A 26,709-nucleotide genomic window follows, 5' to 3' on the forward strand; every position below is an offset into this window, starting at 1 on the left:
ATTTTGCTGGTTTTCCCCTTAAGGCCTTCTTCTTTTTGGCATCTTAAGTTGTTCTTCTTGTTTTCTCCACTGTCTGATCATACATTCAGTGGGGAGAGGTCCAAATTCTCTCTGCAGCTCTATTTCCATGCTCTTTTGCATAGCTGAAAGACAATCGCTTACCGGTATTTATGGGCTCAGAACGCTGAGGTCCCTGTTGCATCTGTGCACTCTCCACCTCCACCTCCAGTTAGGGCATCAGCTGACGTCAGTAACAATAAGGCTCGTGATTGGAGGAAGCCTGTTTGACAAGGTATGGGCAGCGAAGCACCCGCAAGGCTCCCTCAATTTCAGTCTAACGATTTTAGAAAAAAATAGTCTTATACACAGAAAAATACGGTAATCTCTTCCAATAACATATATTTGCATAGTTAAGCTCTTACTGTACATAAAATTTGGAGTCTTGCTTTATTAACTTCATGTTTCCTAAGTGTTGTCTAAATTCCTTAAGTAAATCTTTCCTAACAATTTGATACCACACAGTGCTGGCCAAAACACACTCTTTTTAAATATATTTTATTGATTTTTTACAGAGAGGAAGGGAGAGAGATGGTTAGAAACATCGATGAGAGAAACACCGATCAAGCTGCCTCCTGCACATCTCCCACTGGGGATGTGCCCGCAACCCAGGTACATGCCCTTGGCCGGAATTGAACCTGGGACCTCTCAGTCCGCAGGCCGACGCTCTATCCACTGAGCCAAACCGGTTTTGGCCCAAAACACACTCTTGCATGTAAAATTGATTATCTTTGTAAAGAGAAATTTGCCCGTGTCATCCAAATGTTAGATGCACCTATCTTTTGACCCAACATTTCCATGTGCAAAGTGAAATATGCATGCAGTTATTCATAGTAGCATGGTTATTCTAGCAAAGATTTAAAGCAACGAAATGTCCATCCATTAAGAATTGCCTCGCCCGGCTGGCATGGCTCAGTGGTTGAGCATCAACCTATGAACCAGGGGATCACAGTTTATTTCCAGGTTGGGACACATGCCCAGGTTGTGGATTCAATCCTGTGTGGGGCATGCAGGAAGCGACCAATCAATGATTCTCATCACTGATGTTTCTTTCTCCCTTCTCTGAAATCAATAAAAAAATTTAAAAAGAATTGCCTCAATATATTGATGTACCTTTTTAAAATTATTTGGCCTTGGAAGGAACTAAGTGGAGACATGAGCCTAGACTGGCTGCTTTGGCTCACTAAGTCAGAGAAAAGGGGGCCTTGTGGACAGGTTCAGGGGGTTTATCTGGGAGGAACTGCTGCTGCCAATTGCTGCCCTGGTTGCAAGCCTCCAGTGAAGATTTAAAAACTGAAAACAATTTTAGTCCTAAAAGCCTCTGCCTGGTTAGGGTTAGGTTAGTGTTATGGTTAGCCTTAGGCTATGGCACTTTCCGTCCTTCCTCCACATTCTGAGCATCCGTACTTACTAGGCAAAAATTAGTCCAATTCTCTTTATTCTTTTAAATATATTTTTATTGATTTCATAGAGGAAGGGGGAGAGAAAGAGAAACATCAATGATAATCATTGATTGCCTGCACCGAGCCCACAACCAGGGCATGTGCCCTTGACCAGAATCGAACCCGGGACCGGTCAGTCCCCAGGCTAACGCTCTATCCACTGAACCAAACCAGCCAGGGCCAATTCTCTTTTTAAATGAGTCTAAGGCACAGGGATGAATATCCAAGCCTCTGGTCAGCCTGAGGACCCTTGTTACCACACTGGGCTAGAGATCTTCAGCTGAAAGCAGACCCGGATATCTTGGGTCAGGCCCGTGGCCTGGCTAGGGTAAAGGTACAACCCCCACTCAGCTTTTAGAACTAAAGACAGTCCATGATTGCCGACTATTGCAAGCTCGAGGACCGCACTACCCTGTGGTGATCCTCTTCTGTGAACAAGGTGCAGGTAGCGTTCCTGAATACCTACTGTGTGCAGTGCACATTGCTAGGAGTTTCACAAGTGACCTCTCACTGAATCCTCATGACCGTGGGGCGTCAGGATTACCAGACCCTGAGCAGATGGGGACATGGACGATCAGCAAGGTGGGGTGGTCCTCCTGGGATCACACTGCTGGCTGGAGGCAGAGGCAGCATGACACCCAGTCCATGGCAGACACTGCAGCCTGGCCCCTCCCTCCCACACTGCCAGAAGCGGAGAGTAGCTGCTCAATTAGTGTTCAATGAATCCAAAACGAATCTGAACATGCCCAGAGAAGCCATCACATTAAAGGCTACAATTTTAAATCACAGGTGCAGAACTTCAGGGGAAGAAAAGCAGAAAGTCAGTTACATGTATTTACGTTGCTGATCCTCTCAAGTCCATCTCTATCCTGACCTTTCCCATCTCATTCCCCAGCTTCCCCACCCCATGCCAGTCAGGCTCTTCTGTGCTGCCACCCCATTCTAGCTCATGCTTTGCAGGCTATGGGTCATGCTTCCTCCTGCTCATCACCACTCCCTTCTCCAGCCCTCAGTGTCTTCCCACTTCTTGAACTTCTAGAACCTGTCAACTTTATCACAAACTAGCCCTTAATAACATGATATATCCTTATGTTCTCTAATTTCTGTACCTCCCCAAGGTTTCAAAGCACCTCAAGAGAGATCTTTCCCATGTATTCATTGGTGAGACAGTGATGGAGCCAGCCAGAGAATTCAATGAACTCTCTCTGATCCTCAATAACAAGATGTTTTATTTCATTTCCCATTGTCTGATCCCTCCCATCCAGGAAAGAGGTGTAAACCTGGCAGGGGTTCTGACCAGCTAGCTAAAGCCAGATGAGACCCTGGGACCAGAGCCTGGTCAAGCAGAGGCTGTGGTCCGAAAACACCAGAGGGCAGGAGAAAGCTGTTATTCAATTTGCCAAGTCAACGAATTTCTGTTTAACCAAATATAAAGCACTCTAGAATCTGCAAAGAACTTAGCTGTGAATTATTTAAGCCTTCTTAGATTGATAACAGTCAAATAAAATAAGCAACGAAGCAATGCTTACCAATTCCTCAAAGCAATCTCAGTTCTTTTAAAGGAACCATTCAAACTACAGAAAACCGCCAAGCAATATGGAACCTTTATTTTTAAGGTGATTCTGTACATCTGGAGCATGAGAGTAAACCTTTTACAAATGGAACTGATTACTAGAAGAAACAATGACAAAACCAAACTGGTATCTGATGTGAATCCATAGGAGTTTAAGCTTCAAATCCAGCCAAGAAGTTAGTTACAATTTCTTTCAGCTTTGCATCTGACTGTTCTGAGATCTTTCCGTCAGTCCTGTTTGGAAATAAAAGGAGATCATTAGTTTCTGACCTGGACAAAAATTCAATGACTAGGCTCACTACAAAATACAAAAGAAATTTAGCAAGACTTCATGCAATTGTGTTCATACCTGATATTGCCCAACAGGGCTTGGTGTTGGCTGATAACATGAGACAAGAAAGCACTCTCAAACTTTGTGATCTTGCTGGGCTCCAGTTTATCAAGATATCCTCTTACACCGGCATAAATGACAGCCACTTGCTCTTCAATAGCCATGGGAGCTGAAGAGAAACAAAAGGATGCCAGTGAGTTGTTCAAATAAATACCATGTTACCAAAGTCAGAGACACTTACTTTTCCCTCCATTAACAAGTTTATCACTTATTCTCACGTTCGCAGTGAGAAACTCCACCCACCTCCTCCCCAGGAAACAGTGATTTTCTTATATTTGCAAGTCCTAAAGTATAATATTAGGGCATTCTCCACAAACACTGTTATATCATCTGGCAGCATTTAAATTATTTTGGTTATAAATAATTTGCTGAATTTTTATAACAAGGTTAAGTGAATAACATGCTTTTAAATAGGACAAATTCTACACTCATGTAGTAGGGTGTGAGGAGCATCTAGTAAGTCTTAATTCCCCAAAAAGTACTAAACATAGTAAGTTTTGCTGGTTATTAAGTCTGTAGCATTTACATTTAAATGATAAAGACTGTCTGTACTTTGATTAAATAAACACGGCATCAACTGCATTCAAAAGGCAGTACCGCTGATGAGGTAACAGCATGTATTACAGCTTGTAGGAAGCTATGTCATAGTCCCACAAAGTAGGAACTTGACCAAATAAAGAGAACAACTCACAATACTGTCCTTGCTTCAGCAATTCAGTCAGACGTACACCACGGCTCAAGAGTTGCTGAGTGGCAGCATCAAGATCAGAACCGAACTGAGCAAAAGCAGCAACCTCACGATATTGAGCCAATTCCAGCTTCATGGTACCTGCCACCTGAAATACAGAATTGGTTAACTCATACTATACAAAAATACTTCACTCAGTGACACAGAGCACTATACAAATACACTTTGGTTTTAACCTAATGATACCTCTCCCCAAAAGTGATTCAAATTACCTGCTTCATGGCTCTGGTTTGGGCAGCAGATCCAACACGGGACACAGACAAACCAACGTTAATGGCAGGGCGAATACCTTTGTAGAACAATTCTGTTTCCAAGAAGATCTACAATGTAAGGACAATGCACATGCTAGCAAACTTAGAAATCAGCATTTCAAAATTAAGATACTGTGCTGAAAAACTGAAGCTCAAAAACACTGAGGAAGAATACTAAATGGTATCTTATGGTAAATAGCTCCTCAAATCTTTCACAACTCCAATCAACCTACATATTTCATTGCTGAGATTGGGAGATGTGCGTAACATGAAAAAAAAAAAAAGGTTAACGTTTTATTAAAATACTAGAGGCCCAGTGCACAACATCCATGTGTGTGTGTGTGTGTGGGGGGGGTGATGCGGCAGGCAAGAGGACATCCCTCAGCCTGGCCTGTAGCCTCTCGCAATCCGGGACCTCTGGCTCCTAACCACTCACCTGCCTACCTGTCTGATTGTTCCTAACCACTCTGCCTGCCTGCCTGATCGCCCCTAACTGCTCACCCCCACCGCTGCGGCTTTGTCAGGAAGGACATCCGGAAGGTCGTTTGGCTGTCCGGTCTAATTAGCACATTACGCTTTTATTATTATAGGTATACAGGTGAAGTGAAATGATTTCTGGGATTTGCTCAAAATTATGCAGGGGGAAGGATAGCAGGGGTATAAATGAAGCAAGAAGTACTCCATACTATAAATTGATATATGGGGTTTTGCTATACTATCCTCTTTACTTTTGCATACATTTGAAATTTTCCATAATAAAAAAGTAAAATCAGTTCAGAACTACTATTTCCAACCAGTACATTGGAATCACCCTAAGCTTTTACATTTATATTAAGCATAAGAATAATACCTGTCCGTCAGTGATGGAAATGACATTAGTTGGAATGTAAGCAGACACATCACCAGCTTGTGTTTCTATGACTGGCAGAGCAGTCAAGGAGCCACCACCAAAAGAATCGTTCATTTTGGCTGCTCTCTCTAGCAGACGGGAGTGTAGGTAGAACACATCACCAGGATAGGCCTCACGACCAGGGGGTCGGCGCAGCAGCAAAGACATCTGACGATAAGCAACAGCCTGCAGTACAGAAAAGGGTTAGGAAATCCACCCGTTAGAAGCTACATTTGGTCAAACAGTGCAAACATACAAACAGAGTCTAAAAATACATTTATTTTGACCTGTTTGGATAAGTCATCATAGATGATCAAAGCATGTTTGCCATTATCCCTAAAATATTCTCCCATAGAACAGCCGGAATAAGGAGCCAGGTACTGAAGTGGGGCAGCATCAGAGGCGGTAGCTGAAACCACAATGGTGTACTTCATGGCATCTGGGAAAAACACAGATTTGTTTTACAAGGTTGTTAATATTGTGATTTCTAAAGTAGAGGCTACTGCAATAAAAATTATCTAAATGCTTTACTAAGTGACTTACTACTAAAATTAATCTGAGTCAAACAGCTTCTACTTTAAAGAAAATGATAAAACCTTAAAACTTCGTTTTATGCTAAATTTTTACATTTACTTTTCTTTTATGTATTGACTATATCAGTATAGAGTTCATTAGAGAGTAATTAAAATCAGCCTTCATTAAGTAGACGTTATCCTAAGGTTGGCAGCTACAGGGCTCCCAGGTAACAGCAATGGGACTAAAGTTCTTTAATACCTGCATCTGTAAGTCTCTTCACCAACTGGGCAACAGTGGATCTCTTCTGACCAATAGCAACATAGATACAGTACAGCTTCTTCTTTTCATCAGTTCCCTCATTGAAACGTTTCTGGTTAATGATTGTGTCAATAGCAATTGATGTTTTGCTTTAAAAAGCGAAAGTAAACATAAATCTTAACTAAATGTTTCAAAGAATTCCCCAATTAAAATTTCACTACTACAACCCACACATCAAATTTTATTCTCCCTGTTATATCCAAAGCATTTACCATTCCAACACTATAAAGTAATCTTTTCATAGAGCCAATTTCAGTTAGAACTTTTAACAAGCTACTGCGTCTTTACCCAGTCTGTCGGTCACCAATAATCAGCTCACGCTGACCACGACCAATGGGCACCAAGCTATCCACAGCCTTAATGCCAGTCTGCATTGGTTCCCGCACAGAGATTCGAGGAATGATCCCAGGGGCTTTCAGGCCAACTCGCCTACGGGTCTTGGAACCAATTGGACCCTGTTGATAAAAAGGAACCCCAGAACAATCAGTCTTGATATTTGTTAGAAACTACAACCACACCAAAAAGGAACTACATCTAATGAATGATAAGCCTACCTTCCCATCAATGGCATTACCAAGGGCATCTACTACACGACCCAACAGCTCCTCGCCAACAGGAACATCCACAATGGCTCCTGTTCGCTTCACAATATCTCCTTCCTTAATCAGTTTATCATTTCCAAACACGACAACACCCACATTGTCAGGTTCCAAGTTCAGAGACATACCCTACATAAAAGACAATTGAACACCAATGAGCCCCAAGTGGCTCTTCTCCCCACATACCAACACTACATGATTATGAAAATAGCTATAGAGAAAAAAAGGCAGTATTGTTCTTTAGATCTGGTTTACTCCTAAGTATTTTTCTAATAAACAATCTTCTTTGGTTAAGACTTTTAAAATAGCACCTTGGCCAGATAGCTCAGTTGGTTAGAGCCTCATCCCAATATGCCAAGGTTGCAGGTTCGATCCCTGGAGTCCACCAATGAATGCATAAGTAAGTGGAACAACAAATTAATGTTTCTCTAAAAATCATCAGATAAAATTTTTTAAAAAGGACTTGCTTCTTATCACATCCTCAAAGAGCACATGGAAGGAAAGAAATTGAACATAATCAAAACAAAAAGGCTATTCCAGGAACTCAGTCTGGTCAGTGATGTAAGATCTGGTGTAGCTATCATAAGCTCTCTGATGATATACGTCCACTTCTTTGTACTAAGTTGAGCCTAGAATACAGAGGAATATCGTAGAATATTATTGGAGGTACTGAATCTTTAGTCTAAATCTGATTTCAATATAGGTCACTAACCACATGTGGCTTCTTAAATTTAAACTCAGTCAAATTTATAAATGTGGTCCCTTAGGTCACACCAGCTACCTTTTACATGCTCAATGGTCTCCTACATACACTAGTTACCATATTCAACAGCACAGACATAGAATATTTCTGACATTGCAGAAAGTTCTATTGGACGGTATGGGCTAACACTCTTAAAAGCTAAAAGGAGACTTGAGAGCTCATTAATTTCAGCCTAAGCTTTCAAAGACATATAAGATACACACACTGAAGATAAAAGAGGTTAACTTTTTAGACAATGATAAAACTTTTGGCCCTACAATTCGCCTTGTACGTTAAGTGGCTCTTTTCCATACTAGCAAGAGGACCAAGACGATCCTTTCCCCTATTTGTGTACTACTGCCCCTGGTCCATCTAGACATCAGGCTCTGCTTTCCTCAGAGAACTACGACTCCTACAGCTTTTAATTCTCACCCCACTGGCCAACTAGGCTCAACCTAGTAGAAAAAGGTGGGCTTACATCATCAGAGAACTTGTGATAGCGACACCAGCAACTTGCCTCTCATCAAGAGATCTATTCTTACTAGAAATACAAAGTCAGTGACTTCGAACTTTCCACCAGAAATGAATTTATTAATTTTATTAATTTAATTAAATAAGCTTAAAGTTATCAAATGCTTTTATACAAGATGATCTTCACAGCTACAAAGAACAGACTTGACCTTCTTAGAATCTGGGTGAAGATTTACTAAAACTATGTACTTAGGAGCTAATGGCTATGAATTATGTGTAAATAAGTTTCTAGAGTGAAAACCCTTAAATATATTTTCACAATCTATGACACTGACCACAAAAACCCTGAGGCAGATTGAGATTTAAAGTAAAAAAACCCAAACTGACATATCTGATTTACTAAATGAAGACAACAACCCTAAAACAGCAAAATACTATTTTATAATTTACCTTTAAGCCTGAAGAAAACTCTACCATTTCTTCTGCTTGAACATTCCTTAGCCCATGTACTCGGGCAATACCATCACCAATACTTAAGACACGCCCAGTCTCTTCAAGGTCAACAGAGGTATCAGCTCCAAGAATTCGCTCTTCAAGAATAGAGGACATCTCGGCAGTGCCTATTGAGAGCAATTCCATTACAAATAATAATCTGGCCCCAGTTTATTTTCAACACCTATTTGCATAACAACATGAATAATATAGTTTGTGATCACAATGATCAAATTATACTCCAAAAAGCAATACATCGTTCTATTCAAAAAAGCATGAGATCTATGAAAAAGAACCCAAGTGACTCAGAGAAAACTTCACGAGACAGATAAAAAACTAATAAAATTAAAATATCCTTAAAATAGCCCTAACCGGTTTGGCTCAGTCTTTGGACTCAAGGGTCCCAGGTTCCACTCTGGTCAAGGGCATGTATCTTGGTTGTGGGCACATCCCCAGTAGAAAGTGTGCAGGAGGCAGCTGATGGATGTTTTTCTCTCATCGATGTTTCTAACTTTCTATCCCTCTCCCTTCCTCTCTGTAAAAAAATCAATAAAATATATTTAAAAAAATAAAAACCATCATTCTCCCCTTTAGGAAAAAAAATAAAATAAAATATCCTTAAAATAAACTTGCAAAGGCAAATTCATAGATTAGCACCTAATGCCTTTGAAAAACATAGAGGGAAAAATTGCCTACTTTTTGTAATTTTTTTTTAGGAGAGGAAAAAAAAAAATCTTTCATAGATCGGAAAGTGTGTCCACCACCTGCCATGTGCACATTCTGTTTCCACCCAACGGGACATTATCAGAACAAAGAAGCTATACTAACATCAAAAGAGAAATATATAAAACTGTAGTTCATTTCACTAGAACAAGCAAACCTACCAACATAGGACTAAATGGCACATTGTGGGTTAAGAATCTGAGGTTCTCAGATTGTCAAACTGCAGCGGGAAGGCCGGGGAGGGTTGGGGGGCAGGAGGTAGGGGGGTAAGAGATCAACTAAAGGACTTGTATGCATGCATATAAGCATAACCAATGGACATAAGACACTGGGTGATAGGGGAGGCTAGGGGACTGTCTAGGGCGGGGGGATAAAATGGATACATATGTAATACCCTTTGTAATACTTTAAGCAATAAAAAAAAAGAAAAAAAAAAAAAGAATCTGAGGTTCTGCCAGGCAGGTGTGGCTCAGTGTCGACCTATGAACCAGGAGGTCACAGTTCAATCCATCCATGTCAGGGCACATGCACGGGTTTCAGCTCGATCCCCGGTAGGGGGTGTGCAGGAGGCAGCCGATAAATGATTATCTCTCATCGTTGATGTTTCTCTCTTTCTCTCCCTTCCTCTCTGAAATCAATAAAAATATATTTAGACAAAGAAAAAAAAAATCTGGAGTTCTGCAGTAACTAAAATTGAGAGAAAAAATTAACAAAATAGGGGGAAAAAGCCTGCAACAACTATGTAACTTATCTTTTGTTTAATGAGAAGGTAGTAAGTGTGGTGTAGATTTAGAAATAATGACTCACCAATCTTCTGAAGATGAGTGTTAGAGGCATGAAGATTCCTTGTAGCAATGAAGGATGATCCCAAAGCATTTTTGGAGACCTAGGGCAAAAATATATTTTTTAAATCTGATTTTTAAAAAGGCCTTTATAAAACTGGCTAGTTTGAATGCAAGCTTAGTTTGATCAAGTTATCTGTTAAGATATTAATTATACTCACAATATTTTGCTTAAAATCGGAAGACTTTAAACAGGTGAAAAAACAGTTTTTTGATATGTAAAAACCTATTTGCAGTTCCTGGAAGTATAGTAACAGTTAACAAAGCACCTTTCCCTTTAAAGGTATCAGGCACTATTATTTCGACTTTAGAGCTATTTATATTAAAAAAAAAAAAAACAAAAAAACAATCAAGGGCCCAGCCAGCGTGACTTAGTGGTTGTGCATCCACCTAAGAACCAGGAGGTCACAGTTGGATTCCCGGTCAGGACACATGCCCGGGTTGTGGGCTTGGTTCCCAGCGTGGGGCGTGCAGGAGGCAGCCGATCAATGCTTCTCTCTCATCATTGATGTTTCTATCTCTCTCTCCCTTCCTCTATGAAATCAATAAGAAGAAATATTTGTTTTTAATCAAGAAGACAAAAAACTGTCAATGTTGAAATTTGATGAGAAACTATGCTGCCAGCGGTTGGGTTAGGGCAGTATGTCTATTTCACCCTTCAGGTTGACACTACCTTTACGATGGAAAAAGTAAGTACATGTAAAAGCGCTAACACAGGATTTAAGTAAAGGTTATGTACTTATCTGAGAGAGAGAGAGAGAGAGAAGTAATGAAGGGCATTGACCGTCACAGGCATTTTCCAACCTCTGCTCTATTTCCCTCGAGTCCCCATCACCGTCTAACAATTCCTCACGGACGGAAGCTTAAGACCTGTCAAAGTGCCGCCACGCACGCTCTCCCGCTAGACGGGACCGCGCCGCAGCGGCTGGCCTGCCATGGTGGCGCGCGGTACCGGCCGTAGGAAACGCACACCCGCACCCGTGCCGGGTCTTCGCGATCCTTTCGGGGTTCAGCACTGAGGCCGCCCACCCAAGCGTTCGGGACACGCCCTTCATGTGCTGCTCTCCTCCGAACTGACCTCCGGGCAGGGTGAAATGCCGGGGCCCGCTGACCTTCACCGGCCGGGGTTCGCAGCTCGCTCTGACCTTCAGCGAGGGAGTCCCGGGGAATCGGCGGGGCCCGGCCACCCCGTTTCGGCCCAGGCTTCGGACAGCGAGCGCCCAGGCCCTGACCTTCACCCAAGGCCCCTCGCGCGCCGCTCTCAACCGAAGGGAATCCTCCTGAGGCCCCATCCCTGGGCAGCATCAAGGTCACTGTGCCCCCTGCACCACTCTGCACCATCTCGCACGGAGGGCGAACACAAGGGCCTTTCCGCTGCCCTCCTGCCCGGCCGGGCCCGGCCGGAGCAGCCAGCAGTGCAAGATGGCGGCGCCTGCCACAGCCCCCTCACCCTCCTTGCAGAGAGAGCTCCCGAGCCAGCGCCCCACCATCACCCGCTGCCGCCCGCACGGGCCACCTCCTCCCGCCGGTGCCCTGCGCTCACCAGCCCTGCCCGCCGAGGGAGGGCGCGGGCTACGGCCGCGGCGACGCGCACGGACAGCATCTTTGCAGCTCCTCGAAGTTGCTCTGCAGCCGCAGCCTCGGACTGACTGGGACAAAATGGCTGAGCGGCGAGGAAGGTCAAGGCAGCCAGCCCACCTGACCCGGAAGTACCGCCCCTAGCTTTCACCTACCGGATGCAAATCTGCCCTTCGCGAGGTGGGGGTGGTTACTTGGGGTTCTTTTTAGGTATTATTTCTAGGTGTAAACTTCAAAAGGAATGATTAGACCTTTGCCAGCGTCCGCGCGGGCATTGCTGACACATTTCCTATGGTCTTTCCAGTTGACCTTGTGACTGCCCGGGGCGACCACGTGGGTAGCGGAACCAGTGGTGAAGCGGTTCCCTGGCCAGATTCCGGAAACAGGTGGTGCTGACACCCCGTCCGAGGGCGCGGCGGGCAGGTTGACCGTGAGGCGGGTCGGAGGGTGTCAGGTCTGAGGCTGTCGCTACGAAACCGTTTTCTGCAGAAAGAAGTGATTCTCAGATCAATGGGGCCCCACCCCAGACCCTCTGTGTCAAACATGTTGGGCTCTGAATTTTGCCAAGCACCCTCTGGACGATAGAGGGGCCACATACTAAACTTGACAAGCTCAGGGGAGGCCTATGTGCGTGTGGTTTTAATGTGGAAATATGTAAAGTAACGTGTCTAATTTACAGGGTTCCTGTAACAATGAAGAAAAATAATAAATCTCATAGAAAAGTATACATTGCAGTAGCAGTATCAAGAATCACTCACAGTGTTAACCACAATCACGGAGGGAGGAGAGAACTTTACATGGAAGAGTGGCAGCGCTAGCAGTTGAATGCTGTCAACAATTTTATTTTTATCTTATTTTTTAAAACATATTTTATTGATTTTTTACAGAGAGGAAGAGAGGAATAGAGAGTTAGAAACTTTGATCAGCTGCCTCCTGCACACCTCCTACTGGGAATGTGCCCGCAACCAAGGTACATGCCCTTGACCAGAATCGAACCTGGGACCCTTGAGTTAGCAGGCCCACGCTCTACCCACTGAGCCAAACCGGTTAGGGCTTATTTATTTTTTAATCCTTACCCAGGGACATGTTTTCATTGATTTTTATAGAGGGTGGGGGGAGAGAAACATCGATTGGCTGCCTTTCGTATGTGCCCCACCGGCCCGGGAACTGGTATATGCCCTGACCCGAATGGAACCTGCCATCTTCCGGTGTAAGGAAGGACGCTCCAAACAACTGAGCCACACCGGGCAGGAATGTCAGCTATTTATTTTAAACGTCTCCAGCACATTTAGCTCTTTGGTAGTGGAGATTAACGGGTAAAACTAAGGTTGCTGCAGTTTATAATGCCGGGGTAAAATAAAAAGTTTAAGCTAGTGCCCACAAACATCTGCTATCCAAAAAACAAGTTTCAGGTATTTTCTTTAAGACAAGCAATTCAAGTTAGTAGTCAAAATGTAAGAAAACACAGCGTGTCTCTATGCGATTCTATTCTCCTCCTGTAGATTATACCATGGAGGGCGGAGGGCGAGGCGAGGTGGCCAGCAGGGAGAGGCTTGCAGTGCTGGAGACCCGCAGCACCCTGGAGTCTTGGTGAAAACTACAACTCCCAGAAGTCCCGGGCCCTAAGGGGCCGGACCCACGGCGTGTGGGCGGGGCCTTCAGAGCGAGCCCGGCAATTGTTCCGAGAGGATCTGCTCCTGAAGTGGCGGGAGCGGCAGTTATGGAAGCGTCGGAGGAGAAAGAGGCGCAGGTGATGGGGCGGGAGCGGGCCTTTGCTGCGTCCTAGAAGCGGAGTCTTTGACTCACCCGCCTGCCGGGCGGATCTCCTGCCAGGTTTACTTACCTAGTCCGGGGGCCCAGGTTCAGTCCCGCCTTCATGCTCTTTGATTCCCCTTTCTACTTGGACGGCCCTGGAAAGGGCCTTTCCCTTCCCTCCCCTGCTTAGTCTTGGGCTTGAAAGGGAGTTGAGGAGCCCCCTGGTACAAAATCCCTCCCAGCAGTCTGAAGTGGGACTTCTTCTTTTCTTTTTAATATATTTTTATTGATTGTAGAAAGTAAGGGAGAGGGAGAGAGGTAGAAACATCAGTGATGAGAGAGAATCGTTGATCGGCTGCCTTCTGCACGCCCCGCACTGGGGATCGAGCCTGCAACCCGGGCATGTGCCCCCGACTGGAATCGAACCGGGTCCCTTCAGTCCGCAGGCCGACGCTCTATGCACTGAGCCAAACCAGCTGGGGCGAAACGGGATTTCGAGTTCTGAAGGGGGATGCAAGAATGTAGCCTTGAGAGCACCTCATCTTGTCCCATAGTTTGCACCCAGGAGCTGTTTGAATCAGAGGAGCCAACAATCTTGGGGTTTAATCACCAGGTACTTCTCATAAACCGTGGAAGGCCATTGCAAAGAAAAGGAAAGGTCTTTTTTTGTCCTTACACACTCCTGACCTGCCTGTGTCCCACATCCCAGCCCTAGGAGCCCCTGTGGGGCTTGTGTATGGTGGGCAACTCTTTTTTTCAGAGTTCGCATGGATACGAATGCTTTTGTTAGCACATGCATATTGGTCTTCTAAATTATTTGAGTGATGCCAATTATTAGCCTACCTGCCGCTTTTGTTCCTTTGGGAAAGGACGGATTGTTTTCTGGTAATTTTGTTCCTTGTGATTCCTCACTTATTTCCTGACATCTGGTATGTATCTTCTTAAAGACAAGTTAGGATGTGAAGTAAGCAGGACTTCAGAATATTCATAGAAAGCACTTTGTTGGCTTCTGATCGTTTATTTGTGATACTTGCTTTGTGCCATTACAAACAAGACTTAAAGTATTTGTCTTCCTTTGCATGATTAGGTTGCTGCGTGGTTGAAAAAGATATTTGGAGATCATCCTATTCCACAATATGAGGTCAATGCCCGGACCACAGAGATTTTACATCACCTTTCAGAACGCAACAGGGTCCGGGACAGGGATGGCCACCTGGTAATAGAGGACTTGAAGCAGAAAGCAAGTGAATATGAATCGGAAGGTGAGATTAACTGCAGAGTTTTTAAATGAGATAACCAGAAGTAACCAAATTTTATAAAGGGTGTCCCAAAATTCACGCAAGATTTGAATTTTACGCCATTTGTGCCGTAAAGTGTTGCCAACAGAAAAAAAAGATAGCGTGACAGCTGACAGTTCAGGGTTATTAAAAATGGAGGGCTACACGAAAGAACAACACGTTTTCATTGTTGAGCAATATTTTAAAAATAATGAAGGTTTGGCAGCTACAGTTCGCAATTTTCATGCAAAATATGGTTGGAATAGTGATTTAACTTTATCAACTGTGAAGAGATTAATTAAAAAATTTAGGGAGACTGGATCAATTAGTGATCTTAAACACTCTGGCCGTCCTTCAAGTCGTTCAACACAAAACATCGAAGCAGTTCGTGAGAGTGTTGCTGAGAGTCCGGGGACATCAATTCGGCACCGTGATCAAGAGTGCGTATGTGCGAGCAAAGCCGTGGAGGCCATTTACCCGATATGCTATTCCATACATAACCCTATACTGTATACTTTATGAATCAATAAAAATTTACAATTTTTAATTATAAACCTGTGTTTTCTATCAAATTACTTCTTGTGTGAATTTTGGGACACCCTTTAATACCAAAGTGTACAAGAATAATTTAGTGTAGAAAAGTTTTTAGGGTTTTCTTGTTTGTTTTTAGAGAGGAAGGGAGAGTGAGAGAGAAAGAAACATCTATGTGAAAGAGAAACATTGATTGGTTGTCTCCCATACATACCTTGACTGGGGGTGGAACCCACAACCTGGGCATGTGCCCTGACCGGGAATTAAACGCGAGACTTCAGGGTATGGGAGGATGCTCCACACTGGCCAGGGCTGATGTACCATATACATGAAATGTTCATAATAGACAAATGAGTAGAGACAAAATGCATATTAGTGGTTGCTAGGGCTTCATGGGTTGGGAATTGGAAAATGATTACTAAGAAGTGGGGTTTCTTTTTGGGGTGATGAAAATGTTCTGAAATTGATTGTATTGATGGGTATGCCACTCTTAATATACTAAAAGCCATTGATTTACAGGTATGTATACTTTAGGTGGGTGAATTGTATGATATGTGAAAGATTCAGTTAAACTGTTAAAAATTTAACATGAAACAAAACAAACATCTTAATCATCATAGAATTATTTTATCTTTTCAGCCAAGCATCTTCAAGACCTTCTCATGGAGAGTGTGAATTTTTCCCCTGCCAACCTCTCTAGCACTGGTTCTAGGTATCTGAATGCTTTGGTTGACAGTGCAGTGGCCCTTGAAATAAAGGATACCTCAGTAACCAGGTAATTTTTATGATAGTTTTAATTTCAGTAATCATATATGTTATAAGGTCTTGACCTAAAAGACTGTTTCTCAGTGTAATTCTGTGTGGGAAATGGACAATAAGTGCCAAAACACTGAATTTAATTAACTCTATCTTTGTTAGTGAGTATGTATGATTACTTCAGGTAAACTTGGTATTGGTTAAATTTTAGTGTTTTCTCCTTCCAGGATCAGGTTTTTGAAGTTTGATTCTCATGTATATTTGGAAAGGTATTGGGTATCTCTTACATTATTCCCTGTAAGTATACAATGAGAAAAGTCGTAAGCTACATCATCTGGTTCAGCATACTGAATTTTGGTTATGTTCCTACCCTACGGGGTGGAGTAGTTTAAGGACCTTTATTCTTTGTCACAGGCATTTCACCTGTATAATGGCATTATTCTTCCATTAACCCTAAGAGGAAACTGAAGTTCAGGAGGGGCGTTAAAGAACATCTCTGAGCTAGTAAATGGCAGAGTTGAGGTTCAAACGCTGTCTGACTCCAAAGTCTATATGAATACCACTGGTGGCCAGATCTTAGCTAGGACGACAACTATAACTTACAGAGAACTATGCAGCTATTCTTCCTCATTGTCAATGTAAGGGCTTGGAATTTATATATATGCTCAAGAGTAGTGTTTCAGGAATAAAAATATGTATATTGTATGGCAGCAGGCATCTAGACTTAAGTCAGTTTAGCAGACGCTAAATACTGGTTATATGCCATATACATAGCACTGGAGAAGCAGCAATGAATAAGATAGTAATTGCAGTCATGGTCAAATAAGGGAGGCGCATGTAAAAGTATAACTCAGAGTGTGACAGCTGTAACATAACAAGAGTGTGCAAGCTGTAGCTTGGGCACAGAGAAAAGGGTGGTGAATTCCAGGATGGGAGTCCATCTTATTTGCGTTTTGAAAGACAGGAAAATTTGCCAGGTGAAGAAGGACTTTGCAGGCAATGAGAACAGCAGATAAAAATCCATAGAGTTACGAAACAGCAGGGTTATGGAAGAATCTACATAAAGAGCAAATCATTGTTAGAAATGAGGAATAATTGCAATTATTGTCCTTGATGTCCATTTATGTGACCAGATTCTTTTATTTTATTTTTTTAGTTTTCTCTCTGCAGTGAATGATTTGACCTCTGATCTTTTTCGAGCCAAATCCAAAAATGAAGAACTCAAGCTTGAATTGGCAAAACTTGAAAAAAAATTAACTGCAAGTTTAGTATTAGAAAAATGTCTACGAGAGTAAGTAACTGAATTGGAAATGGTGACAATTTTTACTAAAAGGCAATAATAGGACTTTATTATATTTAGTTTTTAAGAAATGGGGTCCATAAAATGTTTTTTAAAGTAGAAAATGACTTGAATGGAGGTTGGGTATAGACTTTCACCTTTTACTTAATGTAATTTTTCCTTCTTTTTACAAATAACCTGGGTTTGTTCATTTTTTAAATGTATGTGAATTTTCTTTTTTTTTCTTTTTTTTTTTTTTTTACTTATACACTACAAGGCAACTTAAAGTGCATTATAATTTGTTGCTCTTTTTTTTTTTTTTTTTTTTTTTTACGCTAGTGCTCTACTATCTCTCTTGATGCTCTGGGTCTTTTTTAGGTCCCTGTTGTCCCAGAGATTAGATGCTACGGATCAGAAATATGTATATGCATACATAATTTGGCAGTGTGTAAATTTATTCAATAAATATTGACTGTGTATATGCAAGGCACTATGTTATGTCACATGCAGGAGAGAGGCCTTTTGGGATCTCCTTAATTCAAATTGGCTTTAGAGTATTTTTTTTAATATATTTGTATTGATTTCAGAGAGGAAAAGAGAGGGAGAGAGAGATAGAAACATCAATGATGAGAGAGAATCATTGATCATTGATCCCCACTGGGGATCAAGCCCGAAACCCAGGCAATGAGCCCTGAACCCGGGAATCGAACCATGAATCCTGGTTCATAGGTCAATGCTCAACCACTGAGCCACGCCAGCTGGGCAGCTTTATGGTATTTTTAGTCACTTTTTTAAGCAGCAGATTTACTTTCTCTAAGAATAGTTGGTATAAATTAACCTTAAAATTATTTCCTGTTTCTTGAGAAAAACCCCAGATAACAACATGGAGGGAAGGATGACCTAAAAGAATGCCTGTTAATTAGTCTGGGATATAAATTTTATGGTAGAAAATTCATCAACTATATTATCTATTGTCTAATTCAGAGTTGAATCCACCCAAAAAGTAATTGAGCTTTTCTTTTTAATAATAGTTTCACTGAGGAGAAAAAAATCTTTCAATTTTACTTTTTAAAGTGATCTCAAGAAGGCAGAGTTGCAGCTGTCTACGGAAAGGGCCAAAGTTAACAGTCGTCTTCAGAACATGGACTTCCTAAAAGCAAAGTCAGAAGAATCCAGATTTGGAATCAGAGCTTTAGAGGTATGTATGAAGGACTGAATAATGTTAGTTCTCTTTTTGACCTTCATTTCACACCTATGCAGTATTACCAATCCTTTTTTACAGACAAGGGAACTTATATATATGGAATTACATATATACACATATACACATATACATAGCACTGGAGAAGCTGCGATGAATAAGATAGTAATTGCAGCCATGGTCAAATAAGGGAGGCGCATGTAAAAGTATAACACAGAGAGAAGACTGGTATAACTGCCCAAGGTTTCATAGCTGCTTAGCAGTAGATCCAGAATGTTATGGCCAAAGGTGATCCTGAGTGGGGGGGTGAAAGGATTGAAAAAAGACAGACAAGAGAATGAAAGCTGGGTCTCGGTGGGATGCTGCTCCCTGATGAGGAGACAGCGCCAGCGCCCACAAGCCGTGTCTTTATTTTATAGCAGATGCCACGAGGCAAAGTAGGGGCGTGATCACGTTGTTTACAGCATTCTCGTGAGTTTCAACCTCACTCAACTACATGCACCCATGCCGGGGTCCAGCCCCAGCGGGTCCAGGGGTTCCCCAAAGGTGTGGACGGAGTCGGCGAAGAAGGAATGACATGGAGACAGCGTTCAGTTGATCAGCAGCCTTGCCAGGATCTCTAGCCACAATCTCCAGCCAAATTCTGTGTCCATGTTCTCTTGCTAGGTTCTCCAGCCAGGTTCTCCAGGTTCTCTAGCCAGGTTCAGTCTGAGATCTCCAGCCAGGTTCAGTCACCAGGTTCTAGTCAGGTTCTCTTGCCAATTTCTGTAGTCAGGTTCAGTCCACGATCTTTTGCCATGTTCTCTCCAGCGAAGTCCTTCTGTCTCTAGAGAACGTTCTGTGCCTAGGTTCGGTCTCTCTTGGTCCTGTCTTCTAAGTCCTGTCTCCTAAGTTCTGTCTCTGAAGTTCTGTGTCTTGCTGTCTTGTTACATCTGTATTTATACCAATTGATTCAATCCTATCAATCTCTATTACAAAGGTTAGGGCGTTTCTTATCTCCATTCCAGGGAATAAAGATTATGTAGCTTAAGCATGCTTGTTCATAGTTAAAGTGATTAATTACCCGCCTGGCACTTAGTTGAGGAGTTTTATTCCCTCCCTAACTTCAGGGGAAAATCCCTACCTGGGGATTCAACCTTTCTCGGAGAGGTGACCTTGGTTAAAACACAGCGCCAAGAAGGTGAGCAAACATATTAAGAACCATATGCCATATATGCCAGGTCCCTTGAAGGGACCGGCTCCCAGCACACCCGAACTCTAGCACAAGGCACGTGGGGCCACGTGTTTGGACCATAGGTTCAAGCTTACAACCATATCTGTTGGCTATAATTGTGCTGGGAGGGCCCTGCTCTCCAGCTGGGACTTGCATGTGGCAATGAGAGGACCCTGTCCTTTCATTAGTCTGAGGCTTGAGCCTGGCCAAAACACTGTAGCCTCACCCCACACCAGAATCCCTTACAGACAGCCAGGCCCCGAAGCTCAGAATCTTAAGAAGCACTGTGCCCATCCTATCACAAATCTGTGACCCTGGGAAAGATTGACATGCAACAAAAAAGTGTTTAGACGCATGTTTCATCTGTGATTTGTAGCTTATCTTTACTGGATTACTAGGTGTATTGGTTAATAATGCAGATTTTGTAATCAGAGAAAGCATAATTTCAAGAGAAACATCAAAAGTGCTTTATTCAAAGTAATGTCCATCGCTAGCTACACATTTCCCCCATCTTTCAGGTAATTTGTGGATACCGTCCCAATAGAACTTTCCTTGTTTTGAGGCAAACCATTCAGAGACCCAATTTTCCACTTCTTCGTACGTTTTGAAGTGCTGCTCAGAAAGTACTTGTGCCATCGATCGGAACAAGTGGTGGCGGAAGAAGGTCCATCCTTGCTGCTTGACACAGTCGCTGCAGGGAAGAAACATCTGCACAGCATAAGTTTCAAGGGACCTGGTGTATATGGCATACTGTTCTTAATATGTTTGCTCACCTTCTTGGCGCTATGTGTTTTAACCAAGGTCACCTCTCCGAGAAAGGTTGTTTCCCCAGGTAGGGATTTTTCCCTGGAGTTAGGGAGGGAATAAAACCCCTTAACTAAATGCCAGGCGGGTAGTTAATTACTTTAACTACGAACTATCACCCTTAAGCTACATAATCTTTTTTTTTTTTTTTAAGCCTGAAATTTTATTTTGTAAAAAGAAAAAACAGTTCCGACCCCTGCTCCCTGAGGCCCCAGGCCCTCTCCCTGCCTGAGAGGCTGGGCTTAGGGCCTCTTCCAGGTCCTCTGCTCCGGCCCTACCAGCTTCGGGAGGTCAGAAGGACAGGGAGAAGGCCCGATAGCCCAGATTGGTGAAAACATCCACCCGGCAGCTGTTGCCTGCAGCTGTCAGCACCTTGCACTCCAGTGCTGCTGGCTGCTGGTTGAGACTGAGGCTGAGCAGCCCTGGGGAGGAACCCGGCACCTGGGCCTTCAGTTCCCCACCCAGTTGCCACTGGTTGACGCAGGGGCCCTGACCAGCTGACAGAATCAGGTCCTGGTAGAAGGTGACATGCTTCTGTGGTGCCCACATGGGGAAGATGGTGGTGGGTGTGGAGGATCGTCGGTGCCAGAGGGCGAGTGCTGGGCCTCCTCCACAAACCATCCAGTCGGAGTCGGTTGCCAAGCATCCGATCCAGCGCCCATTGTGGGGCCTGGAGCACTCCTCATGCTTGTAGACCTCAATTGTCTGGACCTCCTTGGCCATGCGCAGATCCCAAAGCCGCACAGTCCCATCCTCGCCGCCAGACAGCACCTCAGGGTTCCGGTCCCTCAGCGCCAGGCAGTGGATGTAGTCCGTGTGGCCCCAGAGGGCCCGCGTGAAGGTCCCCGTCTCTTGGTCCATCGTATGCAGCTGGCAGTCCCCCCCTGCCAAGATGAGGGAATTCTCCTTGGGGACGAGAAGCAAAGCGTTGATCTCAGGCACTTCCAGGCTGGTCCTGTACGGGGGCTGACGACACCATAGCTCCTTACAGCCCTTCTTGAGGATCTCTGCCCAAAGCCAGGCCTTCACCTCCCCGTCCCCAGCGCTGAACAGATGTCGATCCGTGGAGACCATGCTGTAGACAGGCCCATCGTGGGCTTGGAAGGTCACGATGGGCTTCTTACTTTCCTCTTGGGCCTCGGAGCTCAAAGCAGCAGACAAGCTGAAGATGGCGATCTGCCCATAATTGTTCCCAGCCGCCAGGAACTTCCCGCAGGGTGAAAAACACTGGGAGAAGATGGTCATGTGCAACCGCTGCAGGGCCTGAAACACCTCCATCTGACCCAGAGGCACCGTGGGCGGCACAGCTCGCTCCATCTCGAGAACTACAAATCCCAGACTGCTTCGGGCGACACAGCCTCCCGGGTCGGGAAGTGTTCTGGAGCGGTTTACCTTCCCTGCGTCCCACTGGCCCAGTACCGCCAGCAGGCTCGGCTGGCAGGCGGTCTCCGTGTGCCACCGGAGCCCCAGGAGCAGAGGTGAACGCCCGAAGACCTCCCGGCCCTGACACTAAGAGGCGCCCACCGCGGCCCGCTACGCCGGATCCCCTCCCCCACCCCGCCTAGCAGACCCGCCTTCCAGCGTGCCACCCGTCTTCCACCCTTAAGCTACATAATCTTTACTCCCTGGAATGGAGATAAGAAACGTCCTAACCTTTGGAATAGAAATTGACAGGATTAAAATCAACTGGTATAAATACAGATGTAACAAGACAATAAAAGACAGAACTTGGCTTGAGATCCTGGCTAGCTGCTGATCAAACTGAACGCTGTCTCCGTGTCATTTCTTCTTCACCAACTCCGTCCACACCTTTGGGGACCCCTGGACCTGCTGGGGTTGGACCCCAACAAAGTGGTAATCTGAAGGAGCAAGGTCTGGTGAATATAGTGGGTGGGTTAATATTTCCCAGGCAAGATCTTTTTTTTATTATTATTATTTTGGCATTTTTTCCTATTACATTTTTTTTTATTGCTTAAAGTATTACAAAGGGTATTACATATGTCTCCTTTTCCCAGGCAAGATCTTTTAACGTGTCTTTAACTGGTTTTGAAGTGTGTGATGGTGTGTCATCAATGAAGCAAAATTACTTTGCTGTGTCTTCTGGCACATTCTGGTTGTTTCACGATCAAAGGGTGGTTCAAATTGATTATTTGTTGTCAGTAGCGATCAATATTAATGGTTTCACCTGGTTTTAGAAGCTTATAATACACCACAACGCAGAGCATTGTCTTCTTTCCAAAGAGATTTTGCCTTGCAGTCAATGTTGATGGTTGACCTGGATCAATCCATGATTTTGTGTAGTTTGGATTCTCAAAATAAATCCACTTTTCATCACCAGTCACAATTCAATGCAAAAAAGAGTTTCTTTCGTGCTGCTGAAGCAACATTTTACTGATGACTTTTCGGTTTTTCATTTGTCTTTCATTCAGTTGATGTGGCACCCATTTTCCTTCCTTTAAAATCTTTGCCATCGCTTGTAAATGATCGGAAATTGTTTGCTGAGCAATGTTTAATCCTTCTGCAAGTTGTTTATGAGTTTGACATGCATCTTCATCCAATCATGCTTGTAATTGTTGGTCTTCAAACTTTTTTGGTTGACCTGGACGTTGTCTTTCACATCGAAATCATCACTTTTAAAGCATTTAAACCAAGTATCTTGATATGGAACAAGCTTCCTGAAGTATTCAGCAGCAATTTTCTTCAAAATAAAGTAATGAATTAAAACTTCCTGCAAATACTCTTTTTTTGGCATGAAATTTGACATTTTTAAGTGTAAAAATATCTATGACGTTAACACCTTCAGAAAATTTGACATATGAAGTTTTGAAGGTTGTTGTCAATACAACAGAATAGCATACATATCAAATCGCATCTATATCATCATATGTATAACTCCATCTATTGAAAAAAATCTGCATTATTAACCGGTACACTTAGTATATGTTGAAAACATTTAATGATATCACTTTGAAAATAATTTTCTTAACTGAATCCCCCTTTTTTGTAACCGTAGGAGAAACTTTCAGCCCGAGGCATGGAGGCTTCTCTGTCTCATCAATCACTAGTAGAACTTTCAGAGGTGAGGTTGATTCAACCCAGTTTAACTTTCTTTAAAATCTTAGTGCACAATCTGCTTTTTTACTTGTTTCTTTTTGTAGAGCTTTATTCACTCTTAACCTGATTTATTTTCCTTTACCTCTGTACTTTATGTTCATCAGCATTCATATCTTTGTTTCTTGTTTAGCTGTATATATCCTCACATTTGTTTGGTTTTCTTTATTACTATATGCTAGAAACTCTTTGCTGGAGTCAGTTATACATTATTGATTTCTTTACTAAACAAATTTATTGAGGAACTATGTGCTGACCATCTAGATCTTCCTCCTTTTTCTCTGTCAAAGTACAGTAAAAACCCAGGCCCCAAAACTCCTATTTTTATAAAGATTTTATCTGTTTTGGTGGGAAAAGGAAATAACAGGGACTTTGTGTTATTTTATTACTCTGTGTGTTTTGTTTGTTAATCTTCACCGAGGATATTTTTCTCAATTGATTTTTTTAGAGAGAACGGAAGGGAGTGGGAGAGAGGGAAACATTGATGTGAGAGAGACACATCGACTGGTTGCCTCCCAAACATGCCCCGACTGTGGCTGGGGATCGAGCCAGCAACAGAGGTACATGCCCTCAACCAGACTTGAACCCGAGACTTGTCAGTCCTCAGCCAACACTAACCACTCAGCCAAACCGTGTAGGGCTCTTCTTTAAATATATATATATATATATATATATATATATATATATATATTATTTCATTGCTTTTCCATAACCATTTATCCCCCCTATATATTTTATTATTCTTAAAAAATTTTTTATACTTTGATTTTTGGAATCTAAAGTTGACAATTCATAAATATGTATTTGAGATTCTAATTGTTCCCTTACATTTCAATTCCTCTTAATCACATTATTTTGGGTTCCTAGACAGCATACTTAATCCTATTTTTAGTAAATGGGAGTAAAACTCTTCTATTTTAAGCATCTTGTAAAGACTGTTTCCATTAGAAGTGAGTTTGTCTGTTTATCTTTGAGCCATTATTTTAAATTTCTAGTGTTGAGGCTTTACTATGTTTTATTTCAGAAATGAGCAGTATTTAATTGTGAATATCTCTGTTACTCTGTGACTTTGTTTGTTTGTCTTTTTTATCCCCAGAAACTGGCAGAACTAAAACAACAGACTATACCTTTGAAGAAAAAATTGGAGTCCTATTTAGATTTAATGCCGGTAATCATTTTTATGAACTAAAAAAAGAAAATGTCCTTTTTAGTACACACTAACTAAATGATCATGAATATAGTGAATCCATGCTTAAGGATTTAAAGTTCAAGCTGAATTTCAGTGGGTATACCCTCTGTAAGATTTTTGACTTTTGAAAGGATCTTTGCATTTTTTTCCCCTTGAGCCCTAAATGAGGTGATATAACCTTTCCTTGTTTTGTTTGCCTTTAAAAGGATCCATCTCTTGCTCAGGTGAAAATTGAAGAAGCAAAGCGAGAATTAGTAAGTTCCATTTTTTTCTTCAGCTTTTAAAAAAGAAATAAAATAAATGCTGATAAGTTAAAGCTCCCTTCATCCTTCTTTCTTCCTCCTCAAAGCTAAACCATAAACCAGCAGTTCTCAACCTGTGGGTCGCAAACAATGAAAATACATCCTGCATATCAGATATTTACATTACGATTCATAACAGTGGCAAAATTACAGTTATAAAGTAGTAACAGAAATAATTTTATGGTTGGGGGTCACCACAATATGAGGAACTGTATTAAAGGGTCGCGGCATTAGGAAGGTAGAGAACCAAAGTTGCTATGTATCATTCTCATGCATCTTGTAATACTTTTAGCATATGTATATATGTTCTTTTCCACAAAAAGAATACATAGTGGTCTTTTATGTCTTTAAAATTCTTGCTTCGATTGTCTTCGGTGGAAAGGGTGGGCAAGTGAGACAGGATATTCTAGGCAAAAGGAATTGGCCAATGCTCAAGAGCCAAAAATGGAGGGCTTTTCCAAGCTTAGGGAAATGATGAGGCCCAGCTGCCTGGGAGTATTCAATGGAAGATAGGACTGAAGAGGGCCAGTTGGTTTATGATGAAAAGGGCCTTTAGTATAAGGAGGGTGGGTTCTGTAGGAGACCAGGAAAGTTGCTGTTACGGAAAGTTGGAATTACGGAAGTACATTGTTTAAGGAGTAAAGGTCAGGAAAATCTACTCCTGTATCATTATACTAAATCATCTCTCTAAGGCTTTTCCCCTCTTTAGATGGCGATTAGATTGAAGAGTCTGAAAACTTCTGGGGCTTGGAAAAGGGGAGAGATGTAAAAGGGAATGTGTAAAAGCATGTTTAATATTTATACTAGTAATGTTGTTTTTTTAATTTGTTTTAATGGGGGGTTTTATTTCCATTATTTTAAATAGGGGTAGAAGTTAGAGCACCTGTTTTATGTCATTCTTTATAGTATTTTTGGTGTTTCTTTCTTCCTTTAGGATACCATTGAAGCTGAACTCACAAAGAAAGTAGACATGATGGAATTGTGACCAGAGCCAAATAAACTTTGTGCTCCCGAACAAAGTAAATTAAATAGGACTTTAATCTTAAGATTAAAAACACCTTAAGAGTAATAAAATATATAGAGGGGAATAAATGATGATGGGAAAAATAAAATGAAAAATATATATTTAAAAAGACTTTGTTTCCTCTTGGTGTTCCTTGATAACTTAATGTCTGTGTTCTTAGCTGAGATAATGTCACTATTGATGGGATAGTGGTTTCTGCTATGTATTGCATTTTTGTGCCCAAATACATAGCTTTCATAATAAAAATGTTGGTTTTCTATATTATTGGTGGTTCAGTGTCCTTCAGTGGCCCTATTAAGTGAATACAATGACAGTTGTCATGTAGTCACTCATTAGGTCAGTTAAGCAAAAAGAAAAGGTTCTCTGACTCCAGTTGTTTTTCTTCCCTCTCCAGGGGTTTGCTTTCTGTTCAGCTCACCTGCCTACCTCCAAATGTTAATATATGCAGGAATTTAATTTATGAAAAAGATGGCCTTTAAAGTCAGTGATGGAGACAAGCAAAATAGAGACAGACTCATAGATAGAGGACAGTCAGACAGCTCTGGGGGGATGGAGGAATTGAGCTAAAAGAAAAAAGAACTCATGGGCATGGACAACAGTGGTGATTGTGGGGAATGAGGAGGGTGCATGGATGT

The 26,709-nt window shown here is 42.4% G+C and overlaps 3 protein-coding genes across 4 annotated transcripts; 1 reads left to right on the plus strand and 2 right to left on the minus strand.

Moving 5' to 3' along the window:
* Positions 1 to 3,086: 3,086 nt before the first annotated feature.
* Positions 3,087 to 11,750, minus strand: ATP5F1A (ATP synthase F1 subunit alpha). Of its 2 annotated transcripts, none has more exons than XM_059707215.1 (12): positions 11,598 to 11,750; positions 10,020 to 10,098; positions 8,448 to 8,617; positions 6,740 to 6,913; positions 6,474 to 6,640; positions 6,126 to 6,274; positions 5,639 to 5,790; positions 5,313 to 5,537; positions 4,424 to 4,531; positions 4,155 to 4,299; positions 3,422 to 3,572; positions 3,087 to 3,306 (listed from the first exon to the last, which is right to left on the minus strand). In XM_059707215.1, exons 1-12 carry the CDS (start codon positions 11,655 to 11,657, stop codon positions 3,225 to 3,227), a joined length of 1,662 nt encoding a protein of 553 aa, XP_059563198.1. In that variant the 5' UTR covers positions 11,658 to 11,750; the 3' UTR covers positions 3,087 to 3,224. The 2 variants fall into 2 exon arrangements, with proteins under 2 accessions (XP_059563198.1, XP_059563197.1); XM_059707214.1 differs by having other exon boundaries at positions 11,571 to 11,709.
* Positions 11,751 to 11,892: 142 nt separating this feature from the next.
* HAUS1 (HAUS augmin like complex subunit 1) lies at positions 11,893 to 26,338 on the plus strand. Its single transcript, XM_059707216.1, has 10 exons — positions 11,893 to 12,127; positions 13,135 to 13,382; positions 14,475 to 14,649; positions 15,835 to 15,970; positions 17,108 to 17,242; positions 18,305 to 18,428; positions 23,462 to 23,527; positions 24,656 to 24,727; positions 24,955 to 25,002; positions 25,985 to 26,338. Exons 2-10 carry the CDS (start codon positions 13,353 to 13,355, stop codon positions 26,033 to 26,035), a joined length of 837 nt encoding a protein of 278 aa, XP_059563199.1. The 5' UTR covers positions 11,893 to 12,127; positions 13,135 to 13,352; the 3' UTR covers positions 26,036 to 26,338.
* On the minus strand, positions 20,585 to 21,930 carry LOC132239985 (THO complex subunit 6 homolog). The gene has a single exon (XM_059707213.1). The coding sequence runs from the start codon at positions 21,763 to 21,765 to the stop codon at positions 20,740 to 20,742; it is 1,026 nt and encodes a 341-aa protein (XP_059563196.1). The 5' UTR covers positions 21,766 to 21,930; the 3' UTR covers positions 20,585 to 20,739.
* Positions 26,339 to 26,709: the final 371 nt, after the last annotated feature.

Source organism: Myotis daubentonii, chromosome 8, assembly GCF_963259705.1.
Source record: "Myotis daubentonii chromosome 8, mMyoDau2.1, whole genome shotgun sequence".
Classification (NCBI taxonomy): Eukaryota; Metazoa; Chordata; class Mammalia; order Chiroptera; family Vespertilionidae; genus Myotis; species Myotis daubentonii.